Source organism: Actinia tenebrosa, unplaced genomic scaffold (assembly GCF_029948245.1).
Source record: "Actinia tenebrosa isolate PJP-AT-01 unplaced genomic scaffold, QUT_ActTen_1.0 PGA_scaffold17__23_contigs__length_9995812, whole genome shotgun sequence".
Taxonomy (NCBI): Eukaryota; Metazoa; Cnidaria; class Anthozoa; order Actiniaria; family Actiniidae; genus Actinia; species Actinia tenebrosa.
In genome coordinates, this window is record NW_028292577.1 from 3,560,102 (window position 1) to 3,583,760 (window position 23,659).

The 23,659-nt window shown below is 36.7% G+C and overlaps 1 protein-coding gene and 1 long non-coding RNA gene across 2 annotated transcripts; one reads left to right on the plus strand and one right to left on the minus strand.

The window, feature by feature from the left end:
• The first annotated feature begins 8,137 nt into the window (after nucleotides 1-8,137).
• LOC148910244 (uncharacterized) lies at nucleotides 8,138-9,659 on the plus strand. Its single transcript, XR_016120071.1, has 2 exons — nucleotides 8,138-8,475; nucleotides 8,916-9,659. It is a non-coding gene; the product is annotated as an uncharacterized LOC148910244 (long non-coding RNA).
• On the minus strand, nucleotides 9,198-22,099 carry LOC116294777 (S-adenosylmethionine-dependent nucleotide dehydratase RSAD2-like). Its single transcript, XM_089031788.1, has 8 exons — nucleotides 21,940-22,099; nucleotides 21,535-21,701; nucleotides 15,612-15,773; nucleotides 14,297-14,433; nucleotides 13,754-13,846; nucleotides 12,471-12,620; nucleotides 11,824-11,856; nucleotides 9,198-10,642 (listed from the first exon to the last, which is right to left on the minus strand). The coding sequence occupies exons 2-8, from the start codon at nucleotides 21,671-21,673 to the stop codon at nucleotides 10,478-10,480; spliced, it is 879 nt and encodes a 292-aa protein (XP_088887914.1). The 5' UTR covers nucleotides 21,674-21,701; nucleotides 21,940-22,099; the 3' UTR covers nucleotides 9,198-10,477.
• Between the last annotated feature and the right edge of the window lie 1,560 nt (nucleotides 22,100-23,659).

Below are 23,659 nucleotides of genomic sequence, written 5' to 3' on the forward strand. Positions count from 1 at the left end.
CACGCGCGACCAAACACCAACACGAGGCAGGCACGTGTCAGGAAATGGAAGAACTTTCAAAATCGATTAGCCCAAGATTAGTGTCGCTCGGAAATACTCTTGACAATATAAAACTTGACAACTATTAGTGTATAGCTGTGGGAATATTCCCTATTTAGCTATCTTCAGTCTAGATTTTGTACATTTGTTTGAAATTCTAAGATTTTGAGAACCCATTTTCGAGCTCCACTGAGTTCAATGCACAGTAAAACTGTAGCCGTGATATGATTCCATTCACCTGACGATAAAGTGGTGTTTCGTAGCAGCCCAGTACAGCAAAAAGACTGCAAAATATGCATTTGGAAGATATAATGTTCAGCTTTCTTTTGGCAATCCTCGAGTTTCAGAAATAGAATAAATGGTCGTGAAATTTGTGCCTTTTTTTTCTTTTGGCGCGATACTGGTATCAGAACAACACTTGGGGCAAATGTATATATTGGTGATCTTTCACACTTCACTCTCGCAAAGTTACAGAAAACTTCAAAATAACATTTCTACTAGATTATTACTGGGTTGCATGTCGCAGCACAGTAGTAAAATGCCTTTGTTTTTTTTCTTCTCCATCTTGCGAAAAGTGCAAAGCTGCAAAAGAGTACCCATATATGGATTTGAATGACGTGTTCATAGATTAATGGCTCATACCCTGGCTTTGCAGCTGAGGCTGTAACTCCGTGCTTTAGAAGTAATATGATTTAGCTGTAGAAGTAGAAGTAGGGAATGTGGTCTATTCTTTCAAGTGTGATCTGTGTGAAGCAGGTGATGTCGGATACACGTGCAGACATCTCTATCAAAGGATCCATGAACACAAAGCAAGTGCTGTTGGCGCGCACTATAAGAACTGTCACGGGAATATTATGAACTGTGATAAGAACTTCACCGTCCTTTATCAATGTAAAACCAAGTTCTGTTGTCTAGTTAGGGTTTTTTTTTATTTCCACTTACAAAAATATAAAATAATACATGAAAAAACATAAGGGTAAATTATTATGGTGGTAGAGTGCAGGAATACAACCCAAGGGTTAATGAAGAAACTTCCTACACCCTAGTAGTAATTAGGAAAAATATGGTTAAAAGTAGCGGAAAAGAGAATTACAAAAATGTGAATAGTATAGTTTGAGAATTTAGAATATTGAAAATTGATTACAAATAATCCATGATACACAAGTAAGCAAAATAAGTAGTATTATTGCGATAATAAAAAAAATTTATAACGTGTTTTAAACACCTTATGAGATGAGCTTGCTTTTATTTCAAAAGGCACATCGTACCAGCTTACCGCACTTGCGTATTTCACGCCAAATTTACCATAATTCAATTTTACATGGGGCAGAGAATGCAGAGCGAGTATTATAGCTGTGAGAAAACTGAACTTCTTTTAAGTATTATTTGAAAATGTCGGGCAATTGTTGATTTACATGTTTATATGTATCTCGAAGATGTTTAAAATTCCCAGTTTTTGGAAGAGTGGCCTACTGGGAGTTCTTGGGTTTTGTAAAATATGAATAGGTAATACTTTTGTTTTATAATTACTGCCCCATATTAACGCGCCATATGATAAATACGAATAAATAAACCTAAAGTATAAACTTTTCAAGACATCAAGATTGAGATGGTGTCTGCATTTATACAAGATTCCAATTGATTTAGCAATTTTCCTTGAGATATACTTAATGTGTGAATCCCACGACAAGTGTTCGCCTAACAACAGCCCTAAAAACTTTGTGCTATTGGTTTTGAAACGCAATAAGTCCTGGACGTATGCCAGCCACAATACTCTTAAATTTTGGCGAGAACCAAGTATGCGATTTTGTTTTGTTATGTTGACCGTCTGAAGCCAATCCATCAAGTAAAGCAAGTTCCTTGTTCAAGAATTGGACAGCATTTTTAGCTGATTCATGATGGAACACAAGATTCATGTCATCAGCATATAATAGCAAGTGAATAGTCTTTGTTACAAATTGAGCATCGTTAACGTAAATGAGAAATAATATAGGTCCAAGTATTGACCCTTGCGGCACCACATACGATATTGGCAAATAATTTGATTTTTCTTCTTTAATACAAACATATTGCTTTCGATCCTTGAGATAACTTTGAAACCATTTTAGCATACTGTCCGAGATACCATAATAAGAAAGTTTATCAAGTAGAATATCATGGCAAACAGTGTCGAGGAATACCCCTAAGGAAATTTTGCCGTTATCAATCGAATCATTTATTCTAGAGACGAAATCAAGAATTGCCATCATTGTGTTTTTTTTCTCCTAAAGCCGAATTGACAATCATAAAGCAGGTGGTTGCGTTCAAGGTGTTCAGTTAAATTTTCACAAATGATTTTTTCGAATATTTCACGAGAAAGGGGACAATAATGATACTATGGGTCTGTAATTAGAAACTTGATCACGATCACCATTTTTGAAGACAGGAACAACTTTTGCAATTTTCATTTCGTCTGGAAATGTACTAGCATTAATGGAAGAATATGAAAGATGTGGCTGACATATAAACTCTGCCACCTTCTTTACGAAGTATGTGGATAACGAATCATGGCCTACAGCTTTGGAACAGTCAAGGCTGTAAAGTCCATCTGACTTTAAAATGCGATATTGCTTGTAAGTTTAATTCGTTAGAACAATGTATCTTCATCCACTCTTTATAACAGGTGGTATTATTACTAAATTCCTTAGCTAGAGAAGGGCCTACATTTGTAAAGAAGATGTTGAAAGCATTGGCTATGACGGTCGTCCCTGTATAGCGTTTGTTATTCTACATTACATAGGGAATATTACTAGATTGTGATTTTTTCTTATTTAATATTTCATCAATGACTTTCCATGTACCTCTGACATTGCCTTGAGCCTTATCTAACATTGATTTGTAATATTCATTTTTCGCGGTTCTAATCAAATGTTTCAACTTGTTGCGGGTAGTTACAAAATTTTGTAACGGTTTTTTGTAGATGGATTTTTCAGTTTTACTCGATACAGTTTATTCTTTTTCCTAATAGAGTGTAATGTCCCTGGGGTAATCCAGGGATATTTCATACTACTTGAACTAACTCGCACATTCTTAACCTGGAAATGCTTGTCATATAGCTTATTCATTGTATTGATAAGATAATTGTACTGCTTGTTAGGATCGTTAGATTCATATATCACAGACCAGTCTACACGGGAAATATCATAAGCAAAATTTTCTTCTCCTTGAATTGAAAAAACACCTTTGTTGATTCTCTTAAAAAATCTTTTTGAAATTTGTTCCATACTTTAAGATAAAAACAGGGAGATGGTCAGAAATATCAGTGTTAATAATATAGATGCAAAAATTTCTAAATTCTGATTGGTTGAGAGCAGTGCTGTTTTCCTGAAACACCAGTGCAAAAATGTGAAACACGTTTCAGTGATTGGTTGAAAAGACAAAAGAAATTCAAACTAGCCAATCAGATCACAGCAGTTGTCATAGCAACAGAACAGCCTTCCCTCTCTGGAAGTTCTCAGAAAATTCAAGATGGCGAATTGTCATCTTAAAAATGGATTCAAAAATGCTAAAAAAGTCAAGCTTCATCAGTTGAAAACCAGCAAAAAAGGTTGAGAATGACAAAAGGAGGACTCGCTGCTTGTTACTTGAGAATTAAGAAGGAAAGAAAACATCAGTTGGGCCATGTTACAGCTGTTCAAGGTCACTTGACGCGAAAGTTGAAACGAGAGACGTCGAAACTTGATGTTGAAACTTCAAGAGCTTTCGCCTACTTTATCCGTAAAGAGGTACATAATACTTCTGTACAAAGAAAGCAGCTTATTCAACTTTCCTTTGAGTGTTTAGGAATTGAAAAAAGAGGATATTTGATGATTTATGAAAGCTTTGCAGAATTTCTTCGCAATATGCTTACTTGTTTTCTCAAAACATGTCAAATATTTGAACTAGTCTTGAAGATGAAAAAAATGATTTCTAAAAAAACATATGTTTTTACTTTTTAAAGATCAAAAGTAATCTTTGTTATTCAAATTTCTTTCCTGTTTTGTAAATAAAATATTGTTTTGTAAACTGATTTTTGACGAAACAAACGAGTTCTTCGCTTCGTGCATTTTTTCCAACACGTCTTTTTTCTATCTAACTTTGGTTCGAAATTTTTGCATCTATATTATTAACAAGAAAGGGCTCGTGCAATTTTGAACTTTTTGAAAACCCGCTCGTGCAAATTTATTCCAATGTGCACTCGAAACCATGCGATTTCCTATACAAAGAATCCGAGGATGAATAGTTCTCAACTTGATCAAATGTATTCAGATAGATATTATCAATTAAAGTAGCTGAAGAACCAGTTATCCTCGTAATGTATTCAATTAGTTGAACATTTACGAGGACTCCCATGAGGATTTACAGAACTTTATGTATTGAAATTATTACTTTGCTTTACTTTCAGGCCCCGTCCACACGTATCCGCAAATTTTTGTATCCGCAAATTTTTTTTTTTACGGATACGGGTTGCGTCCACACGTGCCCTCAAATTTTTGTGACCGTATCCGCAAATTCTACGAAAACGGACAGGTGTGGACGGTGAAAACGATTCGAATACGTTGCGTGTGGACGCAAACATTTTCGTGTCCGCAAAAAAATAAAAATAAAAAAAATTGCGGATACAAAAATTTCCGGATACGTGTGGACAGGGCCGAACTTCGAGTATACTAATCTTCAATTTTATTTTAAAAACTTGTTCGTTGTAAAAATAGATAAAACAACGACAGCAAAGAAAAAACATCACCTGCGCGTGCAAAGGCAAAACTAGCCGCGCGCTAACTAGTAGTTATCGTTATTACCAGGTATAAATACATCTATTTCAATAACCGTTGTCATCGCCAAAGGCAATAGGAGATCCAAGAATAGTTGGAATGACTTGGTTTTTGCTTTTTATTCTCGTCATGGACCTTAGTGTTTAGACTGATTCGATGTTATTTGTTTTATAAACGAAACCATTTCCATGTCGGAGTGACGTACCTATCGCTTTTCGCCTTTGGCGTTGACAACGTTTATTGAACTATAGGTGTATATATTGTGGGTCATAGTGACATTGTCTAAAGAAGGATTAATAATTATTATTTATTCTATTTTTAGTGTAATCCATCTGAAACAATATACTACCTACATGTAGAGAGTAAATTGTTGTATATAAAATAAATAAATCCCTTTTATTGAAGTGTCTAGTCGTTCTAGCGCTTTCGCACTAATTGGGGACACTTTTCGCTGACACACACTACCACATCATTCAATCAGTGTTCTATGCACACAACCTCAACTCACGTGTTGATTTTTACGGAGGGAGGAACCGGAGAACCCGGAAAAAACCCTCGTAGCATAGGAGAGAACAACACATCAAACAAACTCAATTCACATGTGGCGAACGCAGGGCTCGAACCAGTGACCCGACCCGTTAGACTCACAGCGGTGAAAGACGGCGCGTTAGCCGCGAACGCCACCCATGGTACTCTACTTTTTATTTCAAATTAACGAGACCCACAATGCCCTTTGGTCTTGGAACACTGTTGGAATACACTATTCAGTATGCAGTATTCAGTATGCAACCTTTTTTTAAATAGCTGTGTATAGATGATATTAGATATAATAAAGCTGGTTTTTTTTTTGCGAGAAATTAATGAAGCCAAAATAATTCAGAAGTGAAAATAACGATTGAAATAAAAGATTACTATGAAACACCTACAGCTTCAGCACATAATACAACTTTATTTCGCTCTGATTATTCGCCACCCACTACTAAACTCCAATTGAAGTTCAGTGGTGAAGAGCTACTCTGTAGATATGCCACTGTTCAATCCCATTTGTTTATTTATATCATGCTTATCCTTATTCAGTGGTAACAGTTCAACAATGTTATGTACCGGACTTAGGAAATACTTCCGTCCTAAAAATTTCAAAGGAAGGCATATCATTGATCACGATACAGCTTATAAACTTCGCTTTAATCTCCTCGATCGATCGATCAGAGCCTCAGTTATCTTCTTTTTCTTTTCTTTTTTTTTTTTTTTTTTTTTTTTTTTGACCCTTTTGCGCACAAATCATTTCCCTAGCATTTTAAATTTCCAATTCCTATCCGGGACTCTGATTTTTTTTCTTTCAGTTCCTTTCAGATAGAGACAAATGATCAATAATTTCTGCCGTATATTTCTATATTTCTAAATAACTTATACGTCTCTGTGTGTATACACTTATTTCAATGAAGTTAGTCAACAAAAACCTAGAAAGCTGTGATCGCTGAGAATCATGGGAAATATTTCATATTCAACAAGTAAAGCTCTTGACACAAACTGCAGCAGTCGAGGATGCTCAGAGGAGGTGAACTTGTAACTGGTAGAAGATCTCAAGTCCATCAACAGTTATCAAGCGGTTAAAACATGTAAAATGTATCTATCCATAATCCTGGTCGGTCTCAGCTTTGTAGCTTTTCAGGTGACTAACTTTATTGAAATAAGTGTATACTGTGATATAGACACGTTGGGAGCTGTAAAGCATGAGAGAAAACAGAGACACAAGCAGGAGTTTAATATTGATACAAACGCGGTAGCCAGTCAATCGGCGCACGCGTTATAGTTCAAGTATTTTATAAGTGATATTTGTAAAATTCATGAATAATGAATGAGGGTCTAAGCCAATCCAGCTTTAGAAATCAAGTCACATGAATATCATGTAAACCTGATACAATGAAAATGCTAATTCAAAATGTCCCGTATCGGCTATAGAATCACGAGGCGGGGGCGAGGCCGATACAACAAGGAGACTAATGTTGTAAACTGACAACTTGTGAAATTCCGTGATTAATTCATAAATCCACTGCGACATTTTAAATTCATATGGTAATTAGATACAACCACTAGTACTGTATCAGAACAGTATACATCCACTAGTGGTCGTATCTAATTAGCATTTTCGTTGTGATGTTTGTATCAGCTTTACATGTCATTCATGTGACCTGATTTCTGAAATTGGATCAAGAAACTCTGGTTTTAGCTACCTAGTTCAAAAACAAATCGAACCAGGTGTCTTTCTGAACTTTGGATTCGCACACGACAATCATGTAAGACAGTAACTGTCCTATAATTATATGATAATTGACTGATGATTCATATTATATCCACTTCAAAAACGCATTAATAATGCATAAGCCTTTTGTCCAATTGGAGCCACCATACACGTCATGTGCATGGACCTTTATACCCGATAAAGTCATCTTCATTAGCATTCTTTATATAAAGAATACTAATATAGACAACCTTATCAGAATAAAGGTGCATCCAAGTTTAGATGAAGACTTAGAGCCTCATCAAGTTCAGTCTCACGTACAATCTTTGACGAACCATAAATCTTAGTCGTCTAGTGCCCCTGTCTTGAGTTCGGCATGTTGTCTTCAACTTGTGGGAGCCTTTTTTGCACTTACTGCGCATGGCAGTGACGTACAAACCTCACTGCGCATGACATTGCTGTACAAACGACTATCAAAGTATAAAAGTCAATGTTCTCGAGGTATATGGTCGCTCTACTTCAACCAAAGGGCTGTGAATTATACTTAAAGTTTTTGAAGCCGTTTGATAAACTCACATATCGCGTTTTATCGGGTCTAAAACCACTCGGCTACGCCTCGTGGTTTTAAACCCGATAAAACACTCCTGCTCGTTTATTAAACACTACGTCATAGTTCCCTATCATAGTTGTTTTGTTTGGCCATAGAAACCTTGCGTCAGCCTTGATGAGATGGATGACTAGAAGTCAACTGACAGCATCAACTAAAACTAAAGGCATGTGCGCCTGTTTGCAGTGGATATTCTGGGAAACACTGCGAGAAAGGTAAGAGTACCTCTCTGCCAACTTGCCTTCTATCGTGTGGAGTTGAAGCTCTCTGTAAATAGACTACTTTTTTGTCCAAAGTATGTCTTTTTATTAATGTTTTAACAAGTTTTTTTCTCTTTTATTCATTTTTCTCTTGACAAAAAAGAATGTATAAAACTTAATCAAGATCCCGTCATCGCCAACTATTTCGGCCATGCGCCGTTCGCCAAGTCAGCGGATATCTTGTATAAAATATAAACCACAGGAAGCCCAAGCTCTCTCAGGCCCGGACTTAGAGAAACATAACTTTTTGCTACGGTATTCCTGTGCTTTAATAGGTATCCTATTACAAGTGATGGCAAACGAGAGCGGAGGATTCAAGCTTTATTTTGGTACCAAACATGCCGTATTTTGCGAATAATTTCCAAGATTTTTACTTCACAAAGTGCCTATTCTTGAAGAAAGGATCTCACAAACTCGTCTCAAATCGGAGCTTTTTGAAAGTAAGAAACGAAAAGTATAAATTCGTTCAATGGACCACAGATTCGACATCAGTAGTTTAGAATGTGTGTATTTTATGGATCGACCCCGGCAAATGAGGTAACTAGTTCTGATTTTGAGAAATCCTGTTCATAATATTTGACCTTTTGTGTTTTTCTTGCAATTTAACAAAGTACATATGGCAAGAAGGCTGTTAAAATCTAACTATCGAGACGAAAAGGTTTTTCCAAACAAATTAAAGTATGTTTGGTAAAAATCAAATGCTTTAATGTTATATATTGTTCTTCTACCCCGGCAAGTGGAAAACTGTTTACACAGAAATTTATAAATCGAAAACTATTTTGACTCTCTATACATTTCTTTGTAAAATCTGACTTTACTCGCCTAACACTTTCAAGTGACACCGCTGCATTTGTACGCGGGCGCATGACCGGAATAGTTGGCGATGGTGTCTCGGAGCAAGAGACGATGCCTTTGCTACAGTGAAGATTCCTTTTGATTGCAAAAATAAGCAGAGATCCTTTGCATCGTTATTACAGATACCAATAATGAACCAATCCTTCCTACTTCTACTTTACAGTAGATGTCATCAAAAGGTGATGAAATCAGGTTCTGGGCTGGCGAGGATCTGTATGATTACGAAGAGAGCGACAACTATGGTACAGCATGTTCTGATATGTACGTTCGCAATTTCTGAATTTTGCATAGCCTTGAGATTTGCAAAGATGAGTCAGTAGCTTCAAATTGAAAAGCCAATAATGTGCACAAGCTAACAGCCGTTTGTATGTGGCATGCAATAGACATATGCAAAATGCAAAACATTTCAACAGCAACAAAATATTTATTAGCATATAAATGTAGCGTAAATAGTTAGTAATGAGCATAGAGCATTCCTATCATAAGACAAGGAATAAAACAAGGATAACCAATCAAACAGAAGCGGATCTATTAAAGGAACTGGTCGGTTACTTAATTAGCACTCAGAAGCTAGAGTCGCACTCGGGTATGCCTCGTGCGACTCTTACGCTTTCTCCGTGCTTAACAACCTCCCGCGTGCACTCACTGGAAACACATACAAGCTTTGAGAGCTGAATGTAATTTAACGAAAAAATAAAAAATAAAATAAATAAAAACTATTTCCGGTGCGAAACTTCGTTCTGGTACCGTGAAAACAATTACAAAGAAATTTATGGCAACCGGGGATGGACTCGTACCGGAACAAGACTCCTTCTGGTGTCATGTTAACGACTCCTCACAATAATATAATCTTGATATTTGCTTAATCCTACTAGCCATTCCGATGTCCAAGAAAAAAAAACTAGGTCGAGTTGGCATCTGAAATGAAACAGTTCAAGATCCAAGTAGGCTTGGGAGGCTCCTGCCTTTCCAAATATAATAGAAGGAACTAGAAATTAGAAAACATGGCGGATTTATGGGTGAGCCCAAGCGGTCGCGGCCCTCCCTTTTATTTCGGTTAGTCATAGAAGTCTCTATGAGGCTTAACGAGGTTCCCTTCCTCTTTTCCCTTTCTCCGATTCCTAGATCCTCCTTGTCATAATTCATCTCAGATTAGGATAGAAAGCGCCTGACGTCCGATCCGGTATACTGCCAGGCACTCTAACCATTAAGCGTTTGCAAACTAACGTTTGTTATATAAAGTTAACTACGTAAATAATTAACTAGAAATAAAAGATTGTGTTGGTGGATAAACTGATAGGTTTGTGTAATGTTTGTGGTAATTGTCCATAAAAAAATTATACGTCAATATAGGGGTGCTTATAATAAGTTCTCAAAAGCCAAAGACATATACATCTATTTCAAAAAAAAGTATCTGAAGGTTTCGTTGCATGTTGCATGTTATTTTGCTTGCTATTTACTTAGCTTAGAATGCATTATGTTCGTATGGAACTAATGTCAGCACAAAGGAAATAGATCAGAAAAATGTGCAGACAATCAAGGAAAACTCCATGTCGTGGTGACCTTTCGCTTATCAAATTCACATAGCTCATGTAGTGAAACATACAATGTAAACGTGCAATATGCAACAAAACCTTCGCCAACGTTTTTTGAAGTATTTGCATAATAGTAATGCACCGAATGTTCACCAGTCAAGTTTTAGGTCTGCTTTGCTCCAAGTATATTTCCCTCCCCTTTTGAAAAACATTTCCTCGTCAAACCCGCTGAACAACAGTGCATTCTGAACACCGACATCCAGGATAGAGCGAGAAGGGTCTTTGTTGCCCTTGCTGCAATCCAGAAAACGCATCTGAAAATCAAAATTGGGAACGATGAATTAGCTTCAGTCTGTTAGCAATATTTGAACTCAAAGCCGCACGTATAATAAAAGAATACTCTGCATGAACTGATGGGCAACTAGTGTTTTCGGCCGACGAACCATTCCAGCTGAAAGTTTTGCTACTCTTTTACTGTTTCAACAGGTTTGAGGAGAACAATATACTCATTTCAATCCAACATCTTACAGTGAGAGGGTCAGTAGAGCTCCGCTTAGTGCTAGTTCTCAACAATTCCCAAGAGAATGAAAAAGACATGGCGGCCATGTTGGTTGATGTAACAAAAGAGACTATACTGAATAATCTTTTATTAAATTCAACCAAGATGATGGCTATTAAAATCAGTAATAGAGATTATGAAGGCCATGTTACATGGCATAGCAATATATACGATCCCTTAACTGATTTAGGCCCCGTCCACACGTATTCGGAAATTTTTGTATCCGCAAATTTTCTTTTGAGGATACGGGTTGCCTCCTCACGTATCCGGAAATTTTCGAAAACGGTTTCCAGAGTGGAAATTTCCGAATACGGATACGTGTGGACGGTCGTAGCCGCAAATTTTCGAATACGCTCACGTAAACACGATTTTGCGCATGCTCAATAAGAAAAACTATCCGTCAAAGTGACTAGGCACTAGCGTGCATCAGGGCGGATCAAGAAATTCCCGGATACGTGTGGACAGCGAAAACGATTCGAAAACGATTCGAATACGCTGCGTGTGGACGCGAACATTTTCGTATCTGCAAAAAATAATTTGCGGATACAAAAATTTCCGGGCACGTGTGGACAGGCCTTACTCTCGGGAATTGAATTCTTCCTCATGTAAAAGGATTGCATTATTCCTGCCATCTAACATGGCCGCCGTCGTGTGATGGTGCAAACTATCTATAGACCAAATTCAAAACTCGCACCGATGTGAGGCTTACGTTGTGAACAAAGGGATCTGGCGTGACTCAAAGTAATCTGGCGTGATTTAAAAATCAAGAATCACGCCAGATTCCTTTGTTTACAACTTAAGCCTCACATCGGTGCGAGTTTTGAATTTGGTCTATTGTAGCAAATTTTGTAGCAATAATAAAGATTTTTTTAAAGATTTTTTATATCAGAAAAAAATTAAGTTTTAAACTATTATTTAAGCAGTTGATATACTTACATATTCATCCAGCATCAAATATGAGTCTTTCATCTGCAATTAACATAACGTGAGTTTTTTTTATTTTCCTGGTTGGTTTATGTAACCCACAGGTCCCTCTTGAAGTTAGCTAAAAGTCATTTTGGTCACCCTGTGGATGCACCTTGGGACGAGTCGTTTTCGGGAAGCTTTAGCATTATTTGTGTGCTTGGCTGATTTCGAAACAGAAAAATATGTTTTAACTTATTTCCTGTCTTTGAATATGATTATCAAATTCAGCCTAGAAAACCTCAATGCATAAACCAAGAAGGGGCTATTAAACACAGGGTTACCAAAACCAATTTTAGCTAATCCTGAAATTGTCTACTAAAACCCTGTTATGGCCTTCACGTTCTGTGAAAAGAAAACAAGTAAATAGCTACTTCTTAAGTATTCATGCCAAGGACTTGTGTCATCCAAACCGCTCGTCAGCGAAGATCTTCGCTATATGCTCTAGACGTGGCTAATCAAAATGGAAACGCTGTGACCTCATAAGGTAGCTAATAATATTTGCAAATAACCGCTTCAGTTATTTTTACCCATACTCCTTCTCGGTCTAGTCGCGTCGTAGTTGCAAAGCCGGTCAGCAACAACGCTTTTTCAAAGGACTATATTATAAATCTCAATACCTGTTTATTGGATTCGGGCACCAAACACGTGACTGAGGAATGGCGGTCAAGAAACGCTTGAAACTCTTCATCACTGACTACCATATTTTCTGCTCGACGTAATGCCGTTTCTCCTGCGTTCTCTCCTCCAATCAAAAGGCACTGAAATACCTAGAACATGTACGAAAAAGGCCAGATGATTTTGTATCTTTGAAAAACAATGTTAAGATATAGAGCGTTTTTACGTGACGTCACAGCGGCCATTATGGGGTACCAAACCAATACATTGTCTATCCTCCTGGAATTGAACTCTATTTTTACGCAAATACTGTGCAGAAAGTTTCTATTGTTTATGGCTGCCTTCTCACGTGAGTGAAAACGCTCTATAGGCTCTTTGTAAGTGAGACAAAGTGCATTCCTGTTTCGCTCTGCTACAGCTATTTCAAAATAAAGGTTTGTACTTTCAATATGTTAATGACAGTGACGCCATTTAAGCAATCAATATTCAAAAACATATTAAGTTCAAGTTTCAAGTTTATTTTTACAAAATAATGACTGTATATACACAATTTATCACCCTCCCGCAAATAGCATAAAGCTAATCTAGGCGGGAGGCGATATATTACATTAAATAAATATTAGAAGATTTACAAATAAAATATGACGATAAATAAATGAAAAACTAACAGTTTACTTAAAATAAAGAAACGAAAAGGGGAAAAAAAGGAGAAGAAGGAAAAAAATGATACTAACCAAGTATTGAAGATCAAGAAATAATTATTTATAAATAGTCGCAATATATAAAGACTCAGTCCGAGACGTTCAAAGTATAATGTAGTCTGTCTACAATAGTGGAAGTGTCAACATAGCTATCTTCTCTTAGGAGAAAATCAGATAGTGTTTTTATATTCAAAATTAATTTATTCATGGTTTGCGTGAAGGCTGTCGTGGATTCGTTTTCTCCGAATACGGATACGTGTGGACGGTCGTAGCCGCAAATTTTCGAATACGCTCACGTAAACACGATTTTGCGCATGCTCAATAAGGAAAAACTACCCGTCAAAAGGACTAGGCACTAGCGTGCATCAGGGCGGATCAAGAAATTCCCGGATACGTGTGGACAGTGAAAACGATTCAAAAACGATTCGCATACGCTGCGTGTGGATGCGAACAGTTTCGTATACGTGAACCAAAGCTGGATAATTAATGCTATTATTAATATTAGATGACAAAATATCTATTTAAAGACATCTGAGAGCTAAGGGGTATCTCAATGAATATAGAAAGATCACTGAAATGTTTACCTTCCAGCGAATGGGTGCGAGGTTTTGAACTTCGCTTGACATGTCTTCATCTTTGTTGTGGACGTTCACCACCGTGTTAAGTTTGAATGCCACCTAAATTCAATTACACAATATTTGATTTACATGATAAAGAGGCTTTGCACCATCATGTGTCACAAATGTTTTTGATAATAGTAATCAAGATATTTTGTTTCAGGCCACGGCTATGCGGTGACCCCAAAGCATGAGTGGACAAAATCACCGGCCCTAAGCCATTTTTGGAGAGAAAAACCAAGCAGACATGGCGGTAAAGTTAAATTGTTTTTATTCTTCCTTTTCATATTTCTGCTTCTTGAATGCACGTGTATTATATAATTTTTAGTAAAAAGAAAACAGAAAAATACCCAAACGTTGGATTACAAAAGCCTGAAAATCAGGCTCGGCAGCAAAACCTCTAAACACGCTGTGATGCTGTAACAAATTTCAACGCTCAGCTGGAGGCGGCGAGAGGCGGCATATTAGTAGAGCACAAGCAACTAGTCGATCATGACCACTTGCACATACCTTATATTTAGCACACCAGTCACGAACTCGGTAAAGGCTTTCCAAGTGATTTTTCTTTCCTTGCTGACGTCCAATTATCCTATTGGTTTCCTCATCGAAACTGTCACATGACACCGCAAATATATCCAGGTACTCTCCTGTCAGATAAGAGATCAAACAGTTTACAGTTTACGATTTTATTTTTCGGTGATCAATTATTCCAGCCTTCATGACACCTCGATTTTGCAGTGACGTCATTTCTACGTCACTATCTCAGATCAGCTAGGTCATGGGAGCAGTAAAACTGTGAAAACCTTACAACACATTGCTTTAGTCAGCAGATTCAACAAAGCGCCTTCGCATTCACCCATATAATAGGTTCTCATGTTTGCGCCTTTAGTCGGGGAGTACAGCAGCGCCGTCCCGTCTGACTGCGCATAATGCCATATGACCGTCTCTCTGTCAATGGAGCTCAGTCCACAGAGTGTTTTTGTGGAAAGTAATTAAATATCATATTTTCAAAGCGCTGAATGACATGAATACTACTTGGGGGAAAAAAAACCTTGTCATTGATAAAGGCGATAGGTCTGGGATACAAAGAAATGGTTTCGTCGACTACAAACAATATATTGAATCAGTCTCAACACTAAGGTCTATGATTTTGACGAGAATAAGAAGCAGAAACACAAGTCATTCCAGCTATTCTTGGATCTTGCAATGACCTATCTCCTATTGCTTTTCCGCGCCTATCGCCTATTGCCTATCGCCTGTTGCATATCGCTTGTTGCCTATCGCCTAATGCCTATCGCCTTTGATGATGACAGTGTTTTTGAAATAGGTGTATATGAAAATTAAAAAAAAAAAAAAAAAAAAAAAAAAGAAGGACTGAAAAAGACCAGTCTGAAAGAAGTATAACTGCAAAATGCAACTTATTAAAGAATTAATAGAAAAAGTCTGTTTTTTAAAAGATGAAACGGTCGCCAAACAGTCTTTTTATCTTCTAGAATTTCATTCCATAAGGAAGATGCAGCTTCTAGGAAAGATCTGCCATCATAGGTCTTGAGATTGAAACATGTAAGTATATGCATGTGTCACAAGTTATTCTTTTGATTAAAAATAATTTGCTTCCGTTTTTACTTAGTGTTAGTCAATTCCCCGCACCCTGTTCACGTGATACACCCTCCTCTGGTTATCACGCATTCACTCGGATAATATTGAACAGTACACATAATTCAGTTAAAGTTAAGGTAAACTTTATTTAGGCAGGGTGGCCCATTCAGCAACCAGAGGGGCCCTGTTAACGTGTGCCCATTGTTAAAACCTCTGTTTTACTTACCGTATGTGTCGAACCACTTTTCTGTGACTAGACTACCATTGCTAACAATGCTGACACTTGGTAAACATAGGTCTTGCTTGCAATACTGCACTAGTTCACCCAAGAACTTGCCTCTTTTGTAAAGAAATGGCTCCCCACCAGAAAAATTGATTTTTTCCATTCCTTAAATATAAAGGAAATAAATCTAGCTAAAATGAAATGTTTTCTGTCAAGTTAATGAGCTCCTCGTCGGCATATGTTTGACGAAGAATTTTCTCAGTTTTACCACCATAATATAAACTTTCTTTTTGTGATGAATACAACGGCGTAATCAGTAATACGTACACGATTTCGTGTCTCATTTCAAGAAGAAAAAATGGTTTATTTGTATGCGTAAATCTTTATTTCTATCATAGTTAAGAAGAATATATTTGAGCTATGTGTGAATTTGGACCAATAATTTAACTCAGTAGGAAGTAGCCGCTAAGATCGCCACAGAAAGCCCAACCACACACTGACACAAGATGGTAATGCTGTGGTGAAACCTGCATCCATAGTCTCTTCGATCCAAATGATTTCAAAAATAATAACACTTTTTATTAAGATGAGAAAACAATATTTGATATGAAAGATGAAAGATAGGGAGCAATATTAGTCTTTAGTGAAAAAATACACAGGTAATTATTGAAAATCTCGCGCGCTGATTGGTCGAGAAACTCATACTATCACACCATAATCGCCTCCAGCGATAATCCGGCTAGCCGCTTTGTTGCTGTTACCGGAGAGGAATTAGAAATAGTGAAAGAAAATGCTGTCCCCAAAAGGACTAAAAAGGCTAACAAATTTGTACTAACTTTGTTCAAAGGTAAAAAAGGACTTAAAACAATCAAATATCAAACAAACTGTATTGATTCGCAAAGTCGGTGAGTTCGCCTGTGTTGTAATTGACCTAATTCACTATGACGTCACTGCTTGTTTATGTCGGGGATAGCATCGCCAAATCCAATAGAAAATTCAACTAAATTTGCTCCTAGCGAAACAGTTTAATCTAAAATGGCCTGGTTTTCAGATATAATGTGTGTTAATATGTACTAAAAAATATTCTGAGCGTTTGCTGGCTATTCTACTTCTCTTCGTGGAATGATACGGGATTTAGAACAATTTTCGGTGAAATTTGCGTTGATTTGACCCCGTCCGACGACCATGATCCTTTGCGTTTAAAATAGATTGTTGAATATTGTTTTGATGTGACGTCATAGTGAAGTAGGGCAACTGAAAGCCGCGTTTGTCACTTCAATTAAAATTTTTCCTAACTTTAAATGTGTCTTTTATCTTCTTATTTTTTCTTTTTTTGAAAGAATCACCTGTGTATTTATACTAAAACAATTATTTGTCTCCGCCTCAGTGAATATCGGAGAATATTTACCTCGCCGCTCGAAGACTCGCGTCTCGGTAAATATTCCCCGATATTCACTTCGCCTTCGGCGAATAAAAAGTATCCCCATATTCCGCCCTTTTCCAATTGGAGTCACCAAACCCCCTCCCCGGCGGGGACTTCCTTTTGTGCTAATATTTTCTCCAGAATATCCATGTTATTGAACGAAAAAATAATAATTAAAAACAAAACAAAATAATCTAGTAAAAATGCTATCTTACAAGAACTGTTAAATAGCCAAGGTTGAAGATTTCATACTTCGTGTAAGTCTCGTCCACCAGCGTGACGATCACATACTCGATTTTGATTTTACCAAACAGTAATTATTTTCAAATATTTTCTGAACAAATTGGGTTATCCGATCAAAACTTTGACAAATTGCATTGTTTTCTTTCCATGGTAATAGAAAAACATCTGGATGTTTATAAACATCTTAAAGATTTTAGCTTTAGTAAACGATTTTCGAACGTGTGGTTTGGCGTCAGTTTGTTTTTAATAATCACGCTAACTTTTGAATGTCTATCGCGAATCCATGAATTTCTATACATTTGTGCTGTTTCCGTTGTCTATAAAAGCTGATTATTGCATTGTTTCCTTCCATGGTAATAGAAGAACATCTGAATGTTTAAACATTTAAAAGATTTTAGCTTTAGTAAACGATTTTCGAACGTGTGCTTTGGTGTCAGTTTGTTTTTAATGTGAATAATCACGCTAACGTTTGAAATGACGCTGAAGTTAGCCGGACATTCAGCCGGACATTCGCAGAGGTCAAGTTAGATATTAATAAGTGCTACCAAAATTCTCCTGATTTATATATTTATTTTAAAATACTCCATTTCGGTGAGGAATCCAACATGCTTTCTTTCTAAAAAAAATCTAATAGCATAATTTTTAATGGTTTTGGCTCCGCATTATAGCAGCCCGCGACACTTAGAAAAATTTTAGCATCTCACTCGAATAACAACTATTTAAATTTTAATAACTTCTGTACGATTCAACCGAATTCCTAGAAAATCATGCAACGGACTATCACTACACCACTTAGCCCAGTGCAAAGGCTTGTAGAATTTTTCCGAGATTTTTTCTTATGTTTTTGATGCCCTCAATTCAAAAGGTTTTTCACTTAACGCCGAATTCAAACTTGAATAACTCTTCGCCGGATGTTCCATTTTCACTTGTTTTTCCTTCACTACACGCTACAGCGAAAAAAGACCCCAGTGCAAGGTATTTGCAGGCTATAAACATGTCGAAAATGCTCGAAAAAAGACTTCGAACTTGGTTCGTTCCGCAAATGACATCCGACACTTCAACTCACGCGAAGTCCACTTCAGACACGCTCGCCTAATTCCAAGTTTAATAACTTCTCTACGGTTCAACTTAAACACCCGAAAATCAATAACCAAACGCTCACTACACCACTTAGCCCAGTGCAAAGGCTTTTAGAATTTTTCCGAGATTTTTTCTTATGTTTTTGATGCCCTCAATTCAAAAGGTTTTTCACTTAACGCCGAATTCAAACTTGAATAACTCTTCGCCGGATGTTCCATTTTCACTTGTTTTTCCTTCACTACACGCTACAGCGAAAAAAGACCCCAGTGCAAGGTATTTGCAGGCTATAAACATGTCGAAAATGCTCGAAAAAAGACTCCGAACTTGGTTCGTTCCGCAAATGACATCCGACACTTCAACTCACGCGAAGTCAAAGGCATCAAGCATTCCTTCAATGGCCCTCTAAATATGTTCAACGGATACAATTGTCAATGGCCACTTTTGGAACGGCAATTTTTGGTGACGATACAAAAGAGATTATCACGAAATTGGTAATGCGAATGTTCAGTAAGAAGAAGGGTCTTGGATTGAAAGGAGGTGTGTACTACTCTTTGATCTTACCGAACGAAGCAATGACCAAACTGATCATGGATAGCAAAAACTGCAGCTATGAAGAGGCCACTGGTTTGGGCCGTGGAAAGACTGTAGCTATGGAGACGGAATGCGGAGAGGAGTGGGACAATGTGATGAATCCAAATAGATAATTTATAACAGAGCCAAAAACATGCACAGCCTACAAGAAAAACCAGCAATATAACACTGAAAAACAGTGTGTGCCTTTTATAAGCGAGAAGGCATATTTTACTTCTTTAATTTCATTTTCACCTCGTATCTGTCTTCTCCTTGACGCAAACTTGCCTTTTCATCCTTCATGCGTGAAGGTATATTTTACTTCTTCTCGTATACTTCTCGAGATCGTGCAAGGTTAAGCATGCGAATTCTTTGGTGAAATAATTTACATTCGCAGTCTGCATAATTTCTTTGTACTTCTTGTATTTTTTCAAAAGTCTCTAGAGCTAAAAAACCCGTGAATCAGTTTGGAAAATGGTAATGGAAGCTCGGTTGTCTTTCACGAGCAAAAGGGCGAACGCCACCAACTGAACAGAGAGTAAATAAACATTAAATTTCACCACACAAGATCATGTTCACTCCAACGTTATTGGCGTTGGACAAGATCAAGTCATTAAACAAAGACATCATCAGTGTGAGCGACACAAGCTCTTGTTCTATTATAGTGATACTAGTACGATCTCTGATGTACGGAAATACCGCTTTCAACAACATATTTATCACAGTAATAACATTCAGATAACATTCAACAAATAAAATCCTGCTCCTCTAAAAAAATATTTAAAAAGAATCTTGCTAAAACGTTTCCAGTCCAATATTAGCCAGTGATGATATTATTTCTTTTGTTATTTTCACCTAATTATTATGCCTTTCTTCTTTTTTGTCATTATAAATGTATTATTAGCATGTGTGAAAATAGACCCAAGTTATTTATCTTTTTAATGTAATATTTGTGAATAAGCTACCTGACTTGATTAGTTGTTTGATTACTTAAGGTAACCTAACACCTTCTTCTTTTTTTCTATTATTATCTGTAAAATGCAATAAGCATATCTGGATGTGGTGTAAATAAATAACATTCATTCATTCAGAAAAATAAGCTTAAATAGGAAGTTTAATTCCATTTTCACCTCGTATCTGTCTTCTCCTTGACGCAAACTTGCCTTTTCGTCCTTTTTCTGTGCTTACTGAAGCTTAAAACGTTTCAGCGACGTCAGGTGAGTTACATTAAATCAATTGAGTTCAGATTCCTTTTGAGTTCGCGGATCGACCTGTTTCGAAAATGCGTAACACCTTTCTGTAGGTCTACGGCGAACAGTGTGTGCCTTTTATATGCGAAAAGGCATAATATAGCTTCTTCTCGTGTACTCTATCTTTCTTTGTTCAACAATCATATGACAACGCGTTGCAGATCGCGAGCTTAACGACGTTAAGTGAAAAATTGATTTTCGCGTGTTTAAGTTGAACCGTAGAGAAGTTATTAAACTTGGAATTAGACGAGCGTGTCTGAAGTGGACTTCGCGTGAGTTGAAGTGTCGGATGTCATTTGCGGAACGAACCAAGTTCGAAGTCTTTTTTCGAGCATTTTCGACATGTTTATAGCCTGCAAATACCTTGCACTGGGGTCTTTTTTCGCTGTAGCGTGTAGTGAAGGAAAAACAAGTGAAAATGGAACATCCGGCGAAGAGTTATTCAAGTTTGAATTCGGCGTTAAGTGAAAAACCTTTTGAATTGAGGGCATCAAAAACATAAGAAAAAATCTCGGAAAAATTCTAAAAGCCTTTGCACTGGGCTAAGTGGTGTAGTGATAGTCCGTTGCATGATTTTCTAGGAATTCGGTTGAATCGTACAGAAGTTATTAAAATTTAAATAGTTGTTATTCGAGTGAGATGCTAAAATTTTTCTAAGTGTCGCGGGCTGCTATAATGCGGAGCCAAAACCATTAAAAATTATGCTATTAGATTTTTTTAGAAAGAAAGCATGTTGGATTCCTCACCGAAATGGAGTATTTTAAAATAAATATATAAATCAGGAGAATTTTGGTAGCACTTATTAATATCTAACTTGACCTCTGCGAATGTCCGGCTGAATGTCCGGCTAACTTCAGCGTCATACGTTTGAATGCCTTTCGCGAATCCATGAATTTCTATATATTTATGCTGTCTCCGTTGTCAATAAAAGCTGATTATTCTTCAAATATTAAATGACCTTATTTTAAAATATATTTCCTTTCAGCTTCAACTTTGTATTTAACTTGTTGTGGGCTTATTCATTAAAATAACTCCTCTAATTTAGTGGTGCTATCGGTATTTTTGCTCATATTTCCGGGTTGTTTGGTACGTGGCTTTATTGTCGCGCCGAACCTAAAAACTGCACTCTTAAAGGCTCGACCTTTTCGTTTTCTTCATATAATGAAGAGCTGATAGTCTCAAAATAATAGTATTTCCAGACGAAATGCCTTGCCATGGCAAGACAAAGCCTTAAGAAGTTGCTGGTTATTAGGTTCGTCGCGACGATAGCGCGACTCATGAACTGGGCCTTAGTGATTGTCGACGGCTAAAGGCGGTTGTGTATCTTAGGGATTTATAAACTAACTAAAGGTTTAAATACCTTCTTCCGTGAGCATTTTTAGTCCTTTCTTGGCATCTTCCAGTGGTAAAACAAACGATGTCTTGGCAGTATGAAAGCAGAAGCCACAATGATAGTTGCATTGTCTAGTAAAATGATAGTTTACGCTTAAAGGTTTCATGTTCTCCTGCACAATTATGATCCAAAAGCTGTCAAAAAAAGAATATTTTTGATTTTATAAACGATGCAAACTAAAATTACATTGCATAATAGATAAGACTCTTCTACTACCGACGCTTATGGGTATTTTATACAAATGTACAATTAAATATGAGGCAACGACGGCGATATTTCCAAGAATTCGATTACCACCTGTCCAACTCATTTGAAAATAAAATTAGGTAATATATATTAAAGTAACAGCAAAGGATGTTGTCAGAGGCTTACCTGTGCTCAATACTTTAGTCCTGCTTACAGTTTTTATAAGTCAAAGGGAATCTAATACGCTTAAAGATAAATGCGTTGGCAAATTCTTCACCTTTTTACCCTTCTATCATGGCCGACATACGTATTCAAAAATGCTAAACGAACGACCCGTGAAGATTCATATTTCTCGGAATTGAACTAGGTCACCTGTATACTGAATTGACATTTAAAATTTACTCAAGTCACTTGTTTGAAGTTCCCATCAACGCAAAACAAAAGAATTGTCCACTCTACAAAATGGTTTATTGATTGGTCGTACTAGATGCTGGTTATATGACCAGACTCTGGTATCGTAGGACTATTTCAGTAGTTTAAATTTCCAAGTTTGGGATTACCATTTCAATAAATATTTGAAGTTGTTTTTTAGTTGAACTTCAGTCACGCTCTAGTATAAGCCGTTACTGCTTCTAGGTTTAAGGACGTTCATGAGCATTGTTTAGTCGCGGGCATCACTTAACTATCTCTCATCTCTCTAATTCCCTTCAATTAAAACGAACAGCTGTGTCAAAATAACATCAGAAATAAAAAGAAGCACTTCGATATTAGAAGGGTAGCGGAGTCTTAGCTCATAACAAGCGAAAATGGAGAAATGGCATTAAATATAAAATCAAATATTCTACAAGTATTTGTATGCGAGAAAATGCCGGATGGCAAGCTTTTTTTCCTTCAGCTGTAGGTATTGAAAAGTGCTTCAAACTCATCAGTTTTGGGCGACATCCCGTTAAGAGAATCAGGGAATTTTATGGGTCGGTGGTGTCTCGTGTCTCGTGTCACAAACCACACCTGGTTGTTTTTGAAGTTTCCAACTATTTTAGCGCGTGGACAATCGAAAATGTACACATAACGTACGAATCCTCCTGAGAAACTGTCACTTCTCGTAGTATTTACTAAACTTTTTTTTTTTTGGTAAAATTGATGTTTGGTTGTAAAATCGTTTACTCTTTTTCAACCTGCCAAATATGGTTAATAATGTCTGTCAATATCTACTAAGACAACTTGGTAAACAAAGAGACCAAGTCCTCCAAGAAAAACCCTTGCAGTTTGGGTTTACAATCTGATCTATCATTTTATATTTAAGATGGCATTTACGTGCAGACGGGCGAGAAAAATAGTGATGAGTAGAGAACTGTCTAAATTTATAATAGACTTGTGCCTACAGTTCGTGTAAAACAAAATAGTCCGGAACAACTATAGGCTCAAAATCTTGATAAATAATGTCTAGTTTACTATAAATTCTAAGAGTTTACTTTAGTGTTCTGTATAATAAAATGATGTTGATAAGTCTGAAAGTAAATAAACTTATTGTGAATGTGGCGAAGGAACTTGCAGTTCGAATAGAGAAACTTTATACGAAGAGAAAAATGCTTAGAAATATCATCTTATTAGTTGTTCTCCAGCTTTCAGTGCATTTTAACTATCTATTTAAACGATTTAATATTAAAATAAAACTATTAATAAGGAGAGTTTACAGAATTTCTTACCTTTGAACTCAACTATCTAATCCTGATTCAATATATGGCCGCCTTTGATAACCACGCCAGAAAAGTATTATGGGACGTTACTTTGAGAAATGGATGATCAGGAATGGTTTAAATTGTGTCTGTTTTTCTTAAGTTAAAACAAACCTCTGCTCTAGGAAATATTTATTTCAATTTTTAACTAATTATTTAAGGGCAAACTT

Excerpts from the sequence above, each read along its gene's own strand:
- LOC116294777 (XM_089031788.1), bottom strand. The coding sequence starts at position 21,673 with ATGAAACCTTTAAGCGTAAACTATCATTTTACTAGACAATGCAACTAT. Across the intron at positions 13,847-14,296 it reads ACTGGTGTGCTAAATATAAG|GTGGCATTCAAACTTAACAC; the intron begins GTATGTGCAAGT and ends AATTGAATTTAG. Across the intron at positions 11,857-12,470 it reads TGCCCGAATCCAATAAACAG|ATGAAAGACTCATATTTGAT; the intron begins GTATTGAGATTT and ends TGTTAATTGCAG.